This window comes from Pinus tabuliformis, chromosome 8, assembly GCF_031772625.1.
Source record: "Pinus tabuliformis cultivar Carrire ecotype Pingquan chromosome 8, CPIR1, whole genome shotgun sequence".
Lineage (NCBI taxonomy): Eukaryota > Viridiplantae > Streptophyta > Pinopsida > Pinales > Pinaceae > Pinus > Pinus tabuliformis.
In genome coordinates, this window is record NC_142294.1 from 1,398,014,260 (window position 1) to 1,398,032,650 (window position 18,391).

The 18,391-nt window shown below is 39.2% G+C and overlaps 2 protein-coding genes across 2 annotated transcripts in view; both read left to right on the top strand.

The window, feature by feature from the left end:
- LOC149240779 (pentatricopeptide repeat-containing protein At5g10690-like) overlaps positions 1 to 4,579 on the top strand; it is a 202,923-nt gene extending 198,344 nt beyond the window's left edge. The window contains exon 6 of the mRNA XM_089370311.1: positions 3,990 to 4,579. Coding sequence (XP_089226437.1) covers positions 3,990 to 4,226 — 237 coding nt within the window. The 3' untranslated portion in view covers positions 4,227 to 4,579. The remainder of the gene's footprint in view (positions 1 to 3,989) is intronic.
- Positions 417 to 1,318, top strand: LOC149240781 (uncharacterized). The gene is made up of 2 exons (XM_089373819.1): positions 417 to 544; positions 676 to 1,318. The coding sequence occupies exons 1-2, from the start codon at positions 417 to 419 to the stop codon at positions 1,169 to 1,171; spliced, it is 624 nt and encodes a 207-aa protein (XP_089229945.1). The 3' UTR covers positions 1,172 to 1,318.
- Positions 4,580 to 18,391: the final 13,812 nt, after the last annotated feature.

Below are 18,391 nucleotides of genomic sequence, written 5' to 3' on the forward strand. Positions count from 1 at the left end.
GGTTCCAGAGACAACTCCTTCTATGGAAGGTCATTGATGAGCGATGGAACAACACACTCCATCGTCCCATTCATGCTGCTGGGCTTTTCCTGAACCCTGCATTTTCTTATGCATGTGGGTTTAATTTTGATGTTGAGGTCGTGGAAGGATTATTAACCTGTGTCCAGAAGATGGTGAGATCTTCAGAAGAACGTATGGAGATCTCTAGACAAATTGAGCAATATAAGTTGTCAGGTGGCTTATTTGGCTTTGATATGGCTGTCATTGATAGGACGGTTAAAATGCCAGGTATTTTTTAGTTTGTAGTATGTACTTTGTAACTTTGTTTCAAATTTCATTGTTTCTTCAAATTCCATTTTTTTCTTATGTTTATTTAAAATTTTATTTGTAATTTTGTTGTAGACGCATGGTGGAAGATGTATGGTGGCAGAGTACCCCTTTTGCAAAATCTTGCCATACGCATCCTCAGCCAAACATGCAGCTCCTCGGGATGTGAGCGCAATTGGAGTGTATTTGAAAAAATACACAACAAGAAGCGCAATAGGTTAACACTTAAACATTTAAAATATTGCAAATTTCCAAATAAATTTTTGAATTCATTAAAGTTTTAAACAATATTTTTTTTATAATATTAATTATTAATTATTAATTTATTATTTCATGAACTTTGTACAGGTTGGAGTCCCATAGACTTAATGACATGGTCTATGTCTACTACAATCTTCGATTGTGGGTGAAACAACTAGAGAAGACACCTGATACGGAAGCCATCTCATTGGATGGGATTGACACCACTGCTGAATGGAGGGTTGAGACCGAGAGGCCTCTCATGGATCCCACTGAGGATTGGTTAGTGCAGGATGAGGGGGAGGAGGAGGGGGAGGAGGAGGAGGAGCAGGAGCAGGAGCAGGAGCAGGAGGAGGAGGAGTTGGAGGAGCAGGAGGAGGAGGTGACACCGCCTACCCGGGCTACCCGGGCTACCACTACCACCAGTAGAGGACGTGGTCTCCGTCCACCTCAGCCTCCTATAGCTGCTACTACTAGTTCTTCAGCTTCTAGAGCACGTCAGACTCCACTGCCATTTCCACCACCACAGGCACCAGCTTCTACATCTAGAGGGAAAGAGAAAGTTGTGCCATTTTCTCGCAAGAGGGGCAGAGGAAATCAATAGGATTAGACTTTCATTTTATTGTATATGACATTATGACATGATGAGATACATTATCATATTTTTTGTTGATATTTTGAGGCTGAGTTGGACTTGGGACTCAGGACTTACTATTCAGGACATGATTCAATGTTATGTGTGATTTTAGCGCTAGAAATGATATTAAACATCTTATATATTAGTTTTTTTATCATATTTATGTGTCAATGTATTTATTTTATGTTGTAGATGGTTTAGATATTAAAAAAATTGAAAAAAATTGAAAAAAATTGAAAAAAAATGAATATTTTTGTGCCAAACGATTTTTTCCCGCTTTTTTCCGATTTTTTCCCGATTTTAACGATTTTTTCCGCTTTTTTCCCGGCGCCGATTAAATCCCGATCGCGATGTGTGCAACACTGTGAAAACCAACAAGAGAGATAGTGATGAAGTGGGGAGAAGTGTATGATGTTTAGATTGTAGCAAAGCTGGTTGATACATTGTTGTGCCTTTTGTAGTCCCTGCCTATGGTCCTCCTATCACCACAGTTCACTGTTCATATGGACAATGGTGGTGGCTCATCGCAAGGAAGCCTTTTGAGTTTGAAATTCAGCAACACTTTGGCCTATAATACTTTCCTCCTTTTTTGATCTATGGAAATATTTATTTTATAGATATCTCTAAGGAGTGATCACATTGAATCTAGACATCTTCTTGACCATTTCTGGTCCTTTGATCCTTATCCACTTAGAGTGATCAACTTTGACCCTGTTTGAGCTTATCCATGCAAACTTTCGCTCTAGTTCTCCTTTGCAATGCAACTCGTGCATTTTTAGCCCTCTAGTTCACCCTGCCAAACCACACAGAGCATTGTGGACCCTAGTAGTGCTGGCTTCTAGTGGTAAGAGAGCATTGAAGGTACCAATTATGGGTTTCTGGAGCTTTCCACAAACCAATTTCAGCATCTTGTCTTCCAAGATGTTGTTCCCTTCAAGTAGACCCAAGGTGGTGACTTTTTGAGCTATAACAGGGGAATGGCGGGCTTTTGGGTACCTACCCTTGGGAAGGGGGACTCCTAGGCATCCCCTTACAATATTTTCCCAATGACTTAAAAACAGGTCCTTTTTTTTGAAACACAAAAAAAAAACCATAAATTGAATGTGAATATCTATTTCATGACTATATTGTTCAAGTTTGTAACTTTGTCATTTTTCCCCATATATTAGACCCCAATGTTTCCTACAATTTTTGGGGTGTCTCCACACATCCTGGATGTTTCTCCATTCCTGCATTTCCCCATCCTGGAAACTTGGTGTAAGATTGCCATATTCCCTGTACGTGTCAATACTGCCTTACCGATTTTGGATAAATGAGACCATGTAGAGTGTGTGGCACTCAGGAATATTGCTTGTTTATGTCTGAAAATTTACGTTCATATTAAACCAATTGTCATCACAGAACTTCAACATGGAAAAAATTTATCCTTTTGGTTCCATGTGGATATAACTATTTCAAGCTGTGAAGCAAATGTGCCCTATTGAAATGATTCAGTGGATCATGATTATGAACCATAAAAATTTCTTTTGATAGTTAGTTTTTCTGGATGGAATTTCAGGAATCCTAAACTTCACGCTATAAAATCAGAACTGCTATAAAACCTGCTTTGTGTAAGAAATCTTGAAGAAGTTCTTGACACATCAATCGCACATTAAACAATTGAGCAATCTTTGCAACTCTGCTGATCAAGATTCAAGACAGTGTGCTGAACTTTTGAAGGGGGAAATATTCTATTGCAGTTTGATTTTGATCCACAAAAAATACCCAAATGGAATAACATTACTGTCAAACAAGAGGCAATTGTAACCGATACTTACCTTACCTTGTCGATCCTAGCCACAATATAGTTGAAGAGATGAAGCATTTTATTCGAGATAAATTTCAACTATCCATGTGGAAACTTGGAAAGGCAGCCTTTTGGTTCTTGGCTTGTTATTTTCATAACCTTTTGGCTGGCTTCTTAATGTAGTATCCCACTCTTGTCATTTCATTGTTTCCCACCTAGTGCTCTTCCAGCCCTGTGCCTTGCACTTTGGATGCAGCTTCCATTCTTTCATTTTCTTTCCATATAGGTTATTTTCTGTATTCCAAGTGGTTCACTCATTTGCTAAGATAGTATTTCTAGTACAAAGATCAAGACAATAGAGTATTTTTTTTAGCATATATAGAATGTGATCTCAGGTCATAAAGGTTTCAAAAATGGTTTTTAATATTGCAATAGGTGTGTACTCACATTAATGTATACTTTTACGAAGATGGTAATTTTGTGGTACCTCTTCTTGTATTTGATATCTGAGAAACATACACTTTATGGCTGTTCTAGAAGTACAATTTGCATCTGACGATGTTAGCACTGAGCAATAAAGGTTCTGCAGAAGCCAGCTTACTAGGAATAATGCTTCCAGTACCTGGTGTCATTTGAAACACATTATTGTCATGCTGATGCTATATTTATCTAGTAGCATTGCTTTGGAGGTCAGTTAACCAGTAACAAAAGTGTTGAATCCTCCGATATCAGAGTCTGTGATTGTATTGATATTCCTGTTTGGATTCTGTTACTGTTTCCTTTATAATAAACTACACTAAGCAAGATAAGAAATGGCCTCTATGTACAACTATTTTCCATTTTTACTGTCTATATTCATGTTAAGCTTTTGTATATGATTATTTTATTAATGTTAGGAAGTTTTCTGTAAAAGGAAACGATTTTGTCTTCCCCTCAAGAATGTGTGTATCTTGAATGTCCATTTCAGATAATTTATCTTTTGTTATACTTGAAATGCAGTTAAATGCACAACTCTCAAGCATGATGAGGAGTCCTCCCCCATTTGTGACATCTTGTACATCTATTGGTAGGGCAGTTGCTTTCCTTCTTGATCAAAAATATAAAATGATTGCGATTATCAAATCAGAGTCTAATTATGACGGTGCCTTCGGTTACTCAACGGGAAGAACAATTGGCTTCTTGACTTCTCAGCATTTATTTAGCTTGGTATGTCCAGCTTCACATATCAACAGATAGCAGGCAGAACATGGGAAAGAAGAATAGAATCAAAGAGATATATAGTCCAAGTAAATTTCATGTCTCTTTCTCATATGCCAGTAAGCCTTGTGCAGTTCAGGACATTGCTGATGCAGCACCTCAGATATTTTAGTTCTCTATGTGGCATATTATTTAAGAAATCAAGGGATTGTACTTCATTTTTTTCCCAGTGACTGTGATCTTGTATTATAACCATGAACAGCTGTAAATATAGCTCACAAATGGAAACTTCTGACAACTATGTGCAAATCTCCTAAAATTGTTGAGGCTCTTGACATTATTTTACCACTCTTGGCCAGTTGCAGAAATATATGAGATCCTTTTTCATTGCATCAAGCTAACTATATTTGAATCTTTCTTACATGTTATAGAGGAACAAGAAGTAAAGAGTATGCCACTCTATCCACTCAAGTAGATCATTTTTGCATTGAGAAAAGACTGAGTATCAAAGTTGGGTCTTGCTGCAGTAGTCAGCACTCCAATACAATATATAACTCGCCAACATTTTATAAACAATGATTATAATTTTTCATTATTATTATTATTATTTACTAGAGGAATTGGGAACTAGGTGGGTCTCATATCGTGTGACACGGGGTTGATTCCCACTGCTACCGCTATAACCTCTAGTTGGAGGTCACGCAAGTGAAACACCCATGGGATTTTGAACCAGTGACCATTACGCAAGGAGTGGCTTAACTCTGCACTCATTCATCCACTGTTCTATGCCCCATGGGTATAATTTATTCATTATTGAATATAATGTGCACATTTATGTATTTTCCTACAAATTATTTTGCTATTTCCTATTTCTCATAGCAATATGTATCAATGCTTTGATCTATCGAGCTGCAAATTTCTCACCAATTTACAATTGCTTTCTTCGCATCCCATGTCCTACTTCCTTCCACCAACATTCGAAGTGCAAATCAAACACGACACACTTACAAATATACGTATATTAGTTTTTCTCAATGACAATGGCTTGTTTCTTCCACCCCTCATCATTTTGTCTTTTCTCTTGCTTTTCACTGCTTGTCGTCCACTTCCAATGCCCTATCTATATTCCTTTACAAGTTCGGTTTTTTTCATTTTCCAACACGAATCAGAAGTCAAAGTGGATATGATGGTGAAGAATAATAAAAGTCAACTAATAAAGAGTTATAACCTTGTTTCGATTAATTAAATACTTAACCAATCAACGATAAATTCTTCTCGAATGAATCAAACAAAGTAGAACATTTTAATTAGTGGTTCAAGTCATTCATAAGCCTTTCACTTCTAAGTTAAAATGGCAAACTGTTATGGTAACTTCCAAGCATAAGTCCTCAAGAAGTATCGACATTTACAAGTTGTCTAGTTTCTTTTTGCACATGTCTAACTATTGGAGCTAAATTATTATTATGTAACATAAAAACTTTTTACTTTCTCTTGAAAAATGAGATTTTGGAATATAGATATTGAGATAAGATGCTTGGTAAGGAGACACATTCTTACAATGGAACATAGCAATGAAAAAACAATGATAAGGATGAAATGAAGCTAGAAATTGTTGTATCATTAAATGATTAAATGAGTTCTTAGCTAAGTCACCTGACACAGGGATTTGGGATTCGTAGGATACGGGGATTTGAGGGTCGGATTCAGACACGTTGACCCCCTAGAACAGGACACGTAGGATTTGTTATATATATATATATATATATAATAATAATAATAAAAATTAGATATTTCTTACACAAATTATCATTAATGATACAAATTCATTGATTTCAAACATAGATCTTCATCTAGATGTTAGTTTTATTGTTTACAAAGTAAGTTAGTAACATTATAGCATCCATAGTACATACAAAATTCAAATACATGTCACATAAATCATGATTCATAAATGAAAGACAACTTACAAGATAGTAAGATAAGACACTAACAACTGTAGTTTTCTCATTAAGTCATCAAATCAAAATGTGTTATGTAGGTAGTGCAATGCCAATGGAAAATAGAAATAGAAAATATAAAACAACTAGAGGTATACAAGTCTCAAGGCAATCGGTAGCCCATGACTCATGAGTCAATAATCCTCATAGTCATCATCAGAATCAACATCAATGTCATCATCATCATGGTCACCACTTCTCTCCTCTACATCCTCCTCCTCCCCTGTATCCATAGTCGCCTTTGCATCTGCTGGTGTGGAGGATGACCCCTCTGAAATATCACCGTCATCAAATCTAACAGGTTCTAGCACTGGAGCATTGAGATCCATGTTGGCCATTGCCAACTCAACACTATTGTCTAGACCCATATCATCAGGAAAGACATCCCACATCTTTGTCTTTCCCCTCAACCACTCTTCCCTTTGCCTACAAATAAGATGAAGGTTGGTGTGCACATACACCATTGTTTCCGCCCTGGGCTGCTCAAGCTTGCTCTTCTTCACACTATACAAATTCCCATATGTGCTCCAATTCCTCTTGCAACAAGAGGATGAAGTCACCTGAGAGAGAAGCCTCATGGCTAACTGTTGAAGAGGAGGGCTTGTTGCCCCATGATTTCCCACCAAGAATAGGGCTTCTTAGCCCCCTGTCTCTAATCACATCATATCCTGCAAATCGACCAGTGCCAGTAGAAAACTCTACAAAGGCATCCTCCACCTCATCAAGGGATGATCTATCTTGGAAAACCCACCTGAATGCATCTTACCTCTTGTTGACCACTGCCGGTCAACTGCCCATAACAGTACACCCCTTTTTTTTTCTTTGCAAAAAAGGTAGCGCTTGATCAACATGTCCGTGCCATTCTACAGTCATCGATAGCTTGATCAATATATGTTGTAAACCCACTCTGCACGTATAAATTGTAAATAATCTTAACAGATATGAGTCATGTCTGTAAATTGCCTAGGTGGACCTAATTTTCTAAGTGATAATCTACATCCTGAAAGGTTTTTCGTCTCACCGATCCATGATCGGCAGAGTTTTCCTTCAGCCTAACCCCAAAGCCGGGATGGATTTTGTCATTAGAATCTTAGAAGAATCCTAGTATGTTAATCTGCTAGATTATAGTTGTGTCGCAGAACTGGGTGATTTATGAGGGTCTATGTCAAATGGGTTTTCCCCCTTGGGATGTAAAGTTGTAAAAGTCATGATGTAAAGTGTCTTGAGGGATAAGAAATGTTTTAATCCCCTCATAAGTCCTAAGTCCTAGGTCCTAGGTAATTTTCCCAAAAGCTAAGTTCAAGGATCCATTTAAAAATAAAATAAAAAATAATAAACAAATAAAAATAAAATATAAAATATAAAATATAAAAAATAAAAATATATATATATATAATAAAGTAAAAAAACCTAAAAATAATAAAATAATAATATTTTGAGTAAATAAATGCAGAATTTCAATTTTTTAATACATAAAAAATTCGACGGATGAGATCAAAAGATATCTTGATCCTCATCGACGGTCGAGATCATTTTGACATGGATCACTTGAACTAGCTGTTGGGATCTTTTCCTTTAAATAGGGTGCTAGGGGTCATTTGAGATCATTCGATCTTGGAGTCTTGTGCTGAAGAAGCTCTCTTGTAAACTTTTCTGGTGCTAATAAAAAAAGACTTTGGGGTTCAAATCTTGCTGGTGTTACTCTCTGGAAGTGCTGTGAGCTATTTTATTTTCTGCATATTTTGATTTTCAACCATTAGTAACAGCTTATTATAGAGTATTGTTGAGCACAGGTATCTTGTTCACATGCTAGGGTTTGAATGGTATTAGGTTTTCTGAAGTAATGGCAGGTATCTCCATTGCTGTTGAGATCTAGTATTGTTTTTTCTCTCTTTATTGACGGTTGAAATGAGCTGTGCAGGAAACCCTTATTAAAGAAGACCAGTGGGCGTTTGGGGAAGTTCTCGGCTGAACCAGCCAACTCCCGCAAGCATTTCTTGCAGAGCCCAACTAGTTTTAATCCTGGGTTAATCATTTAGTTTATTTTTCTAAATTGCATGAGAGATTTTCTAAAAAAATTTATAGTAAATCCGAAATTTTGATCATATTACTGCTGTTATTGATAAATCTGGCTGTTCAGGAGTCGAAAATCGTAAATTTCAGGGCTGGTTTAGAGTTTCAGTTTTTTTTTAGGCACGTCTTACTTCTTGGTGTTTTTCTGTTTGTATTTCAGGATGCAGGTATAGGTCTCCAAAGTTTAAATTTTTTTTTTTTTTTTTTTTTTTTTTTTCAGGGTTTTCTTTTTTACAAAGCCTGAAGCAGCCAGTGTCCAATGCTGCCCAGCCATCTGCGTGCGTTTCAAAATTTTATTGCTACCGTCTGAGTTTGTAATCATCGTCGTCCAGAGGCATCACACGCAGGCCAGTGGCCCTCACATTGTTCTCCATCCACGCGGGCCCTGCAGAACTCACGTGCATGATTGGATTGAGTTTCATATTCCCCCTCACGCTTTCTAACTTTGCAACTGCAAGCAAAAATAAATATAATAAAAAAGCCCACGATCAAAACGTGTCTCCTGCGTCCCTAAGGCTGCAATCATTTGCATCAAGCCATTCCAGAAATCGTTTTGCATACGCTCACTGTCCATTACCCAATTCAAACGTTGCATCGCTGCCCTCTGAACTACGGTTTCATTCATATCATCTCCACACCTCCAGGTTTCCCATCTCTTTGTTGAACCCGCATCAAAACCCTGATTCAGTATTTTTGCTGACCACCTGCATGCTGGATCGAGCTCCATTTTCAACTTGCGTGCTAGATCGAGGTCCATTTTCATCTGCTTTTCTACCGCCGACCTGCGCAAGCCCGTCGAAGCTCTCCTCATCCGTCAAGGTTTGGACATTCCACGCATGCTTCACGTGTTAGGCTGAGTAAATTTCTGTGGATGTGTGTTAAAGTCATTCCGCGCAGGCATCAGGTGAGATGTTCTCAGCTCCAAATACGATTTTCTGAAACGCTGGTAAGTTTTCGTTAAGATATCATTTCTCCTTTACGTTTTCGTTTTAGTTTGATTTTATTTGGAATATAAAAAAAAATATAAAATATAAAATAGATTTAGGTTTAGGTTTTGTTTAAATGTTAGATTTAATTTAATAAAAATTATAAAAAGATTTAATAAAGTTTTCGTTAGATCTCTTTTTTTAGTTTAGATTTAGTTTTAGTTTTATTTCTTTTTCTTTTTTTTTTATGAATCTTTATAAAAATATAAAAAAATAAATTTTTGTTTTAAATTAGATTTTATTTGGTAATTTTTTTTTAAGATTTCAAAACCATAAAAAAAAAATTTCCTTTTATTTTAGATTAGATTTTTGCAAGTTTTGTTTTAAGTTTTAATTTAGATTAAAGTTTAGTGTTTAGATAGATTTTCAAGTTTTGTTCTGCTTTAGTTTTAGTTTAGATTTTAATTTTAAATCTTGTTTAAAAAAAAATAATAATAATAATAATAATAAAATATTAAAAAAAAAATCATAAAAATTACAAAACTTTAAAAAGCATTGGTTTTTTATAGTTTAGATTTAGTATCATTCAGATTTTTTTTAGTTTAAAAAAAAAAAATTTGAAATATTTTTCGGTCCTGGCTCAGGGGTTTATCACGCTTTATTATCTTTGCTAAGGCTAAGAAATTTTGATGTGGAATGAATGATTATCATTTTATGTGAGTTGGCATGCATGAATGATCATTTTGAAGATTAGCTATATGAGTATGATATCTGGTTAACATTCGTAATTGTGTGGTTGTGTATTCAAGCATTTATCTTTTCGAAATTTTTAATCACTGGATATCGTTATTGAGCTTTAATCATTATGAGAACATTATGGTTTTACTGGCTATCTTGCATCGTTCAGGTTGTTTGATGATAAATACATCTCTGCAACATCTAGCAAATAATTGTTTAAACATCAAACCCACAAGGCACTGGTCTTTTAACTTAACTAAATCAAATTAGTGCTCGTTTCTTCGTGTCTCCCAACCCAACTGGTCGACAGTTGGTCTCCATCACCTCATAGGGTCTACCCCCCTTAGCCGCGGGAGACAGGCTTAAACGGAGAGACCGGGGATCAGAGTGACAGCCCCCGGTCTAGCGTTGTCGTGTCAATCTGTGCGACAACACCTCCCTTGTGAGATTTCACCATCCATGTGAGGAGGGAATCTGCGGGAAGGTCCACCATTCAGCCACTCATGGATGTAGTATTTTCGATTCAATGAGTGAGCCAAACATTGTCAAGGTGTGCAATTCTTGTCTCATCCACTGACAAGAATATCCTCTATAGTACCACAGAAGGCCTCTGGTGATGTCTCATACTCGGGCACTCACTCTGTAGAATAATTCTCCTCACAGACTCAATCATGGAATTCCACCCCTCATAAACCTCTCTTAGGTGGGTTTGTTTGTATCTGTAAATCGAAGCAAAGAAATGATAGGGTCCATGATCTGAATAATTAGATCTATCCTCTCCCACCAAGCATCATCTAGCACTGTGTCTTTCACTCTTTTAGAGGCTACTTGATCTATCTTTCCCCAAAAAGACCAAAACTCATAAATAACCATGGCCCCAGTAGCGGTCTTGATCTCCCTCAACCTCAGCAACATCATGAATGAAGAGGCAAACCGTGTATCAACAATCTTCAACAATGATAGATTGTTGTACTCCTCGTAGATAGTGAGGGCATTTGTATGATTTTGCAGAAAGTTCCGGATATGTCGTGCATCCTCAATAATGTTACCAATCCAAAGCACATCAGAAGCAATGGATTTCAGTGCTAAGTTCAATGAATGGACAATGCAAGGTGTCCAAAACACTTGTGGATATAGCTTCCACAATCATGCCAGCAGCCTTGCAAACAGGTGCATTATCTGTAATGATTTGCACACAAGAATCAACACCTACATCTTCAATAATTTTAATAAATAACTCACCCATAAATTGTGCATCCTTGTATTCTCCAAGTGTACACTGCTTTCAAGAAAACTGGACCATTCAAGGAAGACACCATGAAGTTGATGATTGGGTGTCGTGCTGGATTTGTCCATCGATCAAAAACAATGCTAACCCCAAATATTGGCCATGATGCTTTAATAGGCTCAAGCATTTTTTGAACCTCTTTTTTCGCCTTCGTCATTAATGTGGTTCTAAGCTTCTTTGAACCATGAGGCACATACCATGATGGAGACCCGTGAGTTAGAGCTCGGCACATCTCAATAAGTAGAGGTGAGCGTGCAACATTAAATGATATGAAGTTTTGATAGAAAACGAAGGCAATGGTGAGATCAAGCTCTTCTCGTTTCTCTTTTTGAAAAATCTTGTCCATTAGACCAAGTGAAATTGCTCTTCTTTTTGTTGCTTGTCCCCCAATAGAACTCTCAAATGGAAATTTGGTGGTGCTTTTCTTCAAAAATGGAAGGGGGTCTTCATTCTTGGTTTTTCTTGATTTTGCATCTACATTTTCCATACCAACAGTGAACTCCTTTTCCATTTCTTTCCTCTTTTGTAATGGAACAACTTTACAAGCTCCAATTCCACAACCTGATAAAACCAACAAATGGCCCTTCACGCGGTAATATGTGCTTTTGAAAGAAATGTGGCAAAAGTTGCATCTCCATTGCACATTACCTCCTCCCTTCCCCTTGGTGCTTGTCCCATCGTCTCTTGTGACATATTTCCACAAGGGATATTTCTCAATGCTGTCTTTAGGTCCTCCTCTTCCCTCAACATTACTTGCAGCAGACTCTGATGATATTGGGGGAGGAGGGGCATCTCTAATGGATACATTCTCCCCCTTCCTTTGCCCCCTAACTGTTGCCCTTGATTGAGCCATGAATACTACAAAAAAATTAACAAAACATGCACAAATTTGTAAAAAAAATTCATATACAAATTGTTGTAATAGAAATGCAAAAAAATAGAGATGAAATGCACTTACCTGGTGCTTGAATCTCCTTGCCGAACACTCCACACCCTTAGCTCCTTGCCCCAAACCCTTAGCTCCTTGCCCACAACTCAATGTATGCAAAACTGAAAGAGAGAAATGGTAAATGACTGATAGAACAACGCGTTTTTATGCCTGCGGGTTTCCCTTTTTTGGGATTCGAATCCCAAAACTGTGACACGTTGTGTCCTAAAGTGACACGTGCGAGATTCGATCGTGTCACGTTAGGACACAACGTGTCCCATTCTAGGATTGAATCTCCACATAATCGTGTCTGATTTGTGGGATTGGGACACGTAGCCCATTTCTAGCGAATCTGGTTTCATAGGTTCTTAGACATTCACAAAGTTTGAGATCATTTTATTATAAGTTGTCTTCCTTATCTACTAATGGGTTGTAGTCACTATCTACTAATGAGGTGTCAATGAGATCTAAATCTAGAGATGGTCTGATACATCTACTATAAATTGATATCAATTGTTGAACAAATAAGTTGAATATGGATTAAAGCCTTTTCTACCAAGGTATTGTCTTGGGTTGTGCTTGCTTTATTTCTTAGCATGGTATCAAAGCTCTTTAGTCTAAGGGCTTGGAAGCTCCTTCATTGTAGTGATTCATTTAAGGTGAGGTTTTGTGTAATGTTCCTAACTTAAACAAACAGTGATATATAAAGCAAAAATGATTCTCAACACAGAAAAATTTAACAAACGGTACATGCTCATAAAAACTCCAAAAGTAGAACCAGCTGAGCCATTTTATTAGCCAATGGAGCAAGTAAAATAGTATGGATGAATGCACCTAGGCTTGCCTCAATGGCAACTGTGACAGAATCCAGGTGGTGAGGAAATGATATCAAGTACTGGAAAATCTCTGCTCCTCTAATGCTTTGCGCTGCCTAGAAAATTACACTATTGGCTGGAAAGGAACTACAAGAAACTCCACTTCCGCTGCTTGGAAAATGATACAAATTCATCCCCAAGCTCCTTGACCAAAACCCAGAAATGGTTTTGCCTGATTTTATGCATTATTTGCTATAAAGATACGGCTGAAAAGCCCACCTTCAATGCTTCGAAAATGTTGAAACTTTATATCTAGGATCCTTGTCGGAAACCCAGTAAAACCTAGAAATGGTTGGGCTTAGTTTTGAACTTCCAAAACCGACCCCCAAGAGGCCCTACGCCCTCCAAGACTACTAAAGCACACAACCCGCAAGTATGCCAACAAAATCCTCCTCCAATACTCTGGAAAAACAACAATCACCTCTACTAGTGTTTCCCTTGTCTCTCCCGACAAGGATTAGCCTCAATAGCTGACCTTCCACCTCCCATGTGTGCACAATATTCTTCCTTTGCGCTGCCCAAGAAGTGTGAAAACCCCACTGAATAGAAACCCTCTCTCCCAGTTCCAAAAACTCACCCAAATGGAAACAAACACCCAAGCCTCCTTTTTAGAATTTCTCCCAACCAAAGCTTCTCCGAAAGATACCAAAATCACAACTCAGCCTCTCCTCACTTCGTCCTCCAAGGATATGCACCACCTGGAGATACTGGAATAAAAATGTTGGAAATCACAATGAAAACCTCCTCTGAAAGAATGAAGATGAACCTCTCTAGGGTGGCACTCGAAGTACCCCAAAGAAAGGGTTGAGGTCTTCGCTTTAAGAACTCTTGCTAAACAACAAGTGACTTGGCTAAGCAGCTCGAGAAACCAAAGAGAAAATTGGATATGCCAAAGATGAATGAAATGAGGATAGTTTCCTTCCTTATATAGATTTTGTGGAGCACTTTTCCCTCCAATTTTACCTCCATCTTGGGCCCATACTTAATCACCTCCCTGCAAAAATTTAACCACCTCCATGCAAATCGAACTAGGGAGTGCGTATTTCCCTAGTGTGGGTAGCCCCCATGCGTAATTTAACCACAACAAAAATAACTTTACCCTAGTATAATCTCCTAATAAAATCGAATGGGCCCCACTATCTCCAAAATTAGCCCCAAAATGCAATAATTAGTCTTGTTCCAAATTAATTTAGGAAGGGACATGACAATCCTCCCCTCCCAAATGTTGTTTGTCCCTGTGCAGCTTCAATGTTGGATGCTCAAGTATGTGCTCGCCCTCCCAAGTAGCATCCTCATCCAGCAAGCTCCTCCTATGCACCAAAAATTGCTTATCGTCAAGCAGTGATTGAACAAGCGCCCTCTTTGACTGTGGATCCCCATTGTCGCTGCAAGCTTCACCAAGGTCCCAAATATGCCATTGGATCGTCCCTTATCATTGTACTATCTTATAGAGAAGGAGCCCCTCGATACTAGGATCCCAAGCCAACCTAGTCAACGCGGAGCACCCCTTGCTCCACTGACTATCCTGTTAGATAGGGGAATTAGTGTTGATTTTGGGTAGCATCAGATGTGCTCTAGCTTCGAAATTTTGTGGAGGGGCTACAACAAATGAGATCTCCAAGACCCAGAAATCGTTTGGAGAAATTCCACACGGATGTGGAGTTATTAAAATAATTAATATTTCTAATGGGTTTCTAAGTCTAAAATTAGGAAAATAAAAATATTAATAGGTATGAATAAGAATATGGGTGAGAAACTTCCAGGTGACAAGGATCAAGTATGTTTTAATCTTAGCCGTTGATTAGGGACTTAATCTCGACCGTTGATTCACAAATAGGAAAAATATAAGAGGAGGCTTGAAGGTTAGTTGGAGATACACCATATTGATCAGTCAGTTTGATTTTTCTAGGGCATGGTTTGCTGAGAAAATTGAATAGGTGATCTGAGTTGTAGCAGAGGGGTAGGGATAGTTTGGGTTGGAGGATCTTCTCCGGGAACTCGAATACACAGCAAAGGGAGGCAGAGATAAGCCAGAGGAGGCAGCGCAAACTAGGTAGGCTGACGTTGGGCCAGGATAGCCCATGCATTGCTTGACGCAGTGCCAGTGCAAGGGAAAAGCTCCTGCAGAAGTCTGAATTCAGCCAGGGAGCTGCAAGATCAGCCTTAGCAGAAAGGTTGACGTCAAAGCTCCATGAGGCAAAGGAAGCAGCGCAGAGTTGGCGCATTGTCTCAGAGTGCTCAACGCAGGCTCACGCAGCTACTGCAGGGGCAACATAGTTGTAGCCAGGGATAGTCAGTGGAGTTGTCAGATCGGAGAGATTTTGCCGGGTGAAGTGAGGTAATCTCACTTAGGTTTCTGCCAGTATATTTTATCTCTATAACTGGATAGCTAAGAGGGCATCCAAATTTGTATTCAAAACTACTACTTTATAATAGAAAACCCTCAAAGTTGTTGCACCCATTTTCCTCACATTGGATTTTTCCAGGGACGTTTGTCCAAAAATAACGGTGTCCCTTGTGTGTTCGTCTCATATCTATTTCAGTTTATGATCTGTAAGTCAATGTAGTCTAAAGTAGTGTCTCTCATCACTGTTTATAAATTAAATAACTTGTTGAATGTAATAAAAAGTAGGAGATGATAAACTAATGATTGCAATATGATTTCTGATGTGTAAATTCATAAATTTTCACATGGTATCAGAGCATTGCAAATCACAGGACATTGAAGACATCAACCGGGAGATCTAGTGAACTTGTTGCAGAGAAGCAGTTGTCCCGAGTGATAGAGTTGTTTCAAAGGCAGAGGAGTAGCTGAAGAAGTGATGCAGAGGTTCACACAGTGCCTACGTCAGCATTTCGAGCCTATAGAGGGTGACGCAGTACTCGAGAGGAGCTCACACAATCATTGTGTCAACTCTCTGGTCCAACACAAAGCCTGAGACGCTCAAAATTAGTCAATTGTCAGGGTCGGAGGAGCGGAGAACATTTGATCAGTGGAGCTGGTGGTACACTATTGTTGTTGGTGCAGAACAATGTCTGTGAAGACAAAGTCGAGGTAGAGGGGATCATTGCCTTGACATCTTTGTAGCCAAATAAATCTAGATCCGGGTTGCAGCAACAAAGGTAGATTGGAGAGGAGTGATTCGACATTTGGCCAGAGGATTTCCATGAAGGAAATCAAGACTCAGAGGGAGTCTAGAGGAGCTTGTTCCTTAGAAGATTTCTAGTGCCAAAGAAATCCAGATTTGAGTCTTGTTGGATTAATAGCAGGAGAGGGAGAAGAGAACCAGCCCTATATTTGTTGAGCAAAGATGGCAGCCAATGCACTGAGGGATCAAGACAGATTGGATGGAGCATCCAATTTTGTCATCTAGAAGGTCAGAATCCTGGCAGTCCTAGACAAGAATCACATCAAGGACTATGCCTTGAATGTAGTTGTTGTTCCAGTCGACGTTGATCCACTGAAGAAGTATGAGGAGGCCTCGACGAAGGCTAAATGCATGATTCTAGACGGGGTCAATGATCATGTGGTCCCACACATTGCTAAGAAGGAAACAACAAGGGAGATGTGGGAGACGTTGACCACCTTGTATCAGAGGACTTCTGTTCAACGGAAGATGCTATTGGAGAATCAACTGAGATAGTACCAGATGTAGAAGGGAGAAGAGATCGATCCCTTCCTTCTCAGGTTGCAAGGGATTCGAGACCAGCTGACTTCCGTGGGGTCTACACTAGATCCTGAGTTCATGGTCAGAATTGCCCTGAATCAATCAACGAAGACTAGGAGACATTCGTCTAGAGTATCTTGGGCAGGGCTTCTCTCTCCAGTTGGGAGGAAATGTGGGAAGCTCTTCGACAGGAATAGATCAGGGGGCTGACCAAGGCAGGAAGTAGCGACAGAGGAGCCCAAGTCAAGAAGGATGAGGAGGAGGATGCAGCTCTCGCATCATTGGGATAACATGGGCCGTAGAAAAGAAAGAAAAAAGATATATCCAAGGTCAGATGCTTCAAGTGTGGTGAACTAGGACATTTCGCCACTCGGTGCCCCTTGAATAAGGGCAAGGAAGTGGATTTTAACTCAAAGGTTGCTCCAGTGAAAGCTGACAAGGATGATGATGATGAGGATTGTGCCATGGGTGCTCATGCACCTCTGGAGAAGAGGTGGGGCGACTTCGAGTTGTTGTCGGAAGGACTACACACGGGTAGGATCCTTGAGGTGCCCAAACTCTTGGATCACAAACGGCTACAGGAGCCCTTAACAACAGTATAAAAATGAAGGGTGTCGGTTGGTGTGAGGTGTGATGGAGCAACAATGACAGAGCTAGAGTTCCAAAGTCTAAAGCAGCGCAGTGGATGTTGTAGCAGTGCGAGAGGCACAAAACAAATTGCAACAGTGCAGTAGCAACAGAGGGTCAACAAAGATTAGCAACACAGGTAGCTTCAAGCATCATGAGGCATCTGTACTGACCAGCATGTCAGTCTTTGGGTGAAGTTTTAGTTACTTACTTCTCAGTGACTGAGTTGCAGTGCAGCAATTAGCAATGGCAGTGCTATGGGCAGCATGATGCAGCATTTTGAGAGGGAGTTGCAGTACCGATGTAGCAATGACAGTGACAAAGTCATGGGCAGCAATACAGGATGCAGCGGTGTAGTGGATGAAGGGCAGTAGGCCAAGCATCAACAACACAGAGGACCAATGTAGTGGATCAATGTAATACTTCTATTGGGAGGTATTGCTAGAGCACATTCCTCACTAAGAGGGAGGGTTGATTTTGGGTAGCATCGGATGTGCTCTAGCTCCGAAAATTTGTGGAGGGGTTAGAACACATGAGATCTCCAAGACTCATAAATCGTTTGGAGAAATTCCACCTGGATGAGGAGTTATTAAAATAATTAATATTTTTAATGGGTTCCTATGTCTAAATTTAGGAAAATAAAAATATTAATGGGTATTAATAGGAATATGGGTGAGAAACTTCTAAGTGACGAAGACCAAGTCTGTTTCAATCTTAGCCGTTGATTAGGAATTTAATCTCAGTTGTTGATTCATCAACAAGAAAAGTATAAGAGGAGGCTTGAGGGTCAATTGGAGATACACCATATTGATTAGTTCATTCGATTTTTTTGGGGCATGGTTTGCTGAGAAAATCGAACAGGTGATCTGGGTTGCAACAGAGGGCGAGGGATAGTTGGGGTTGGAGGATCTTATCCGAGACCCCGAATACACAACAGAGAGATACTGAGATAAGCCAAAGGAGGTAGCGCAGAAAAGGGACGCTGACGCTAGGCCAAGAGGGCCCACGCATTGCTTGACACAGTTCCAGTGTAGGGGAAGAGTTGCCCTCCTGCAGAAGTCTGAATTCAGTCGGGGAGCAACAA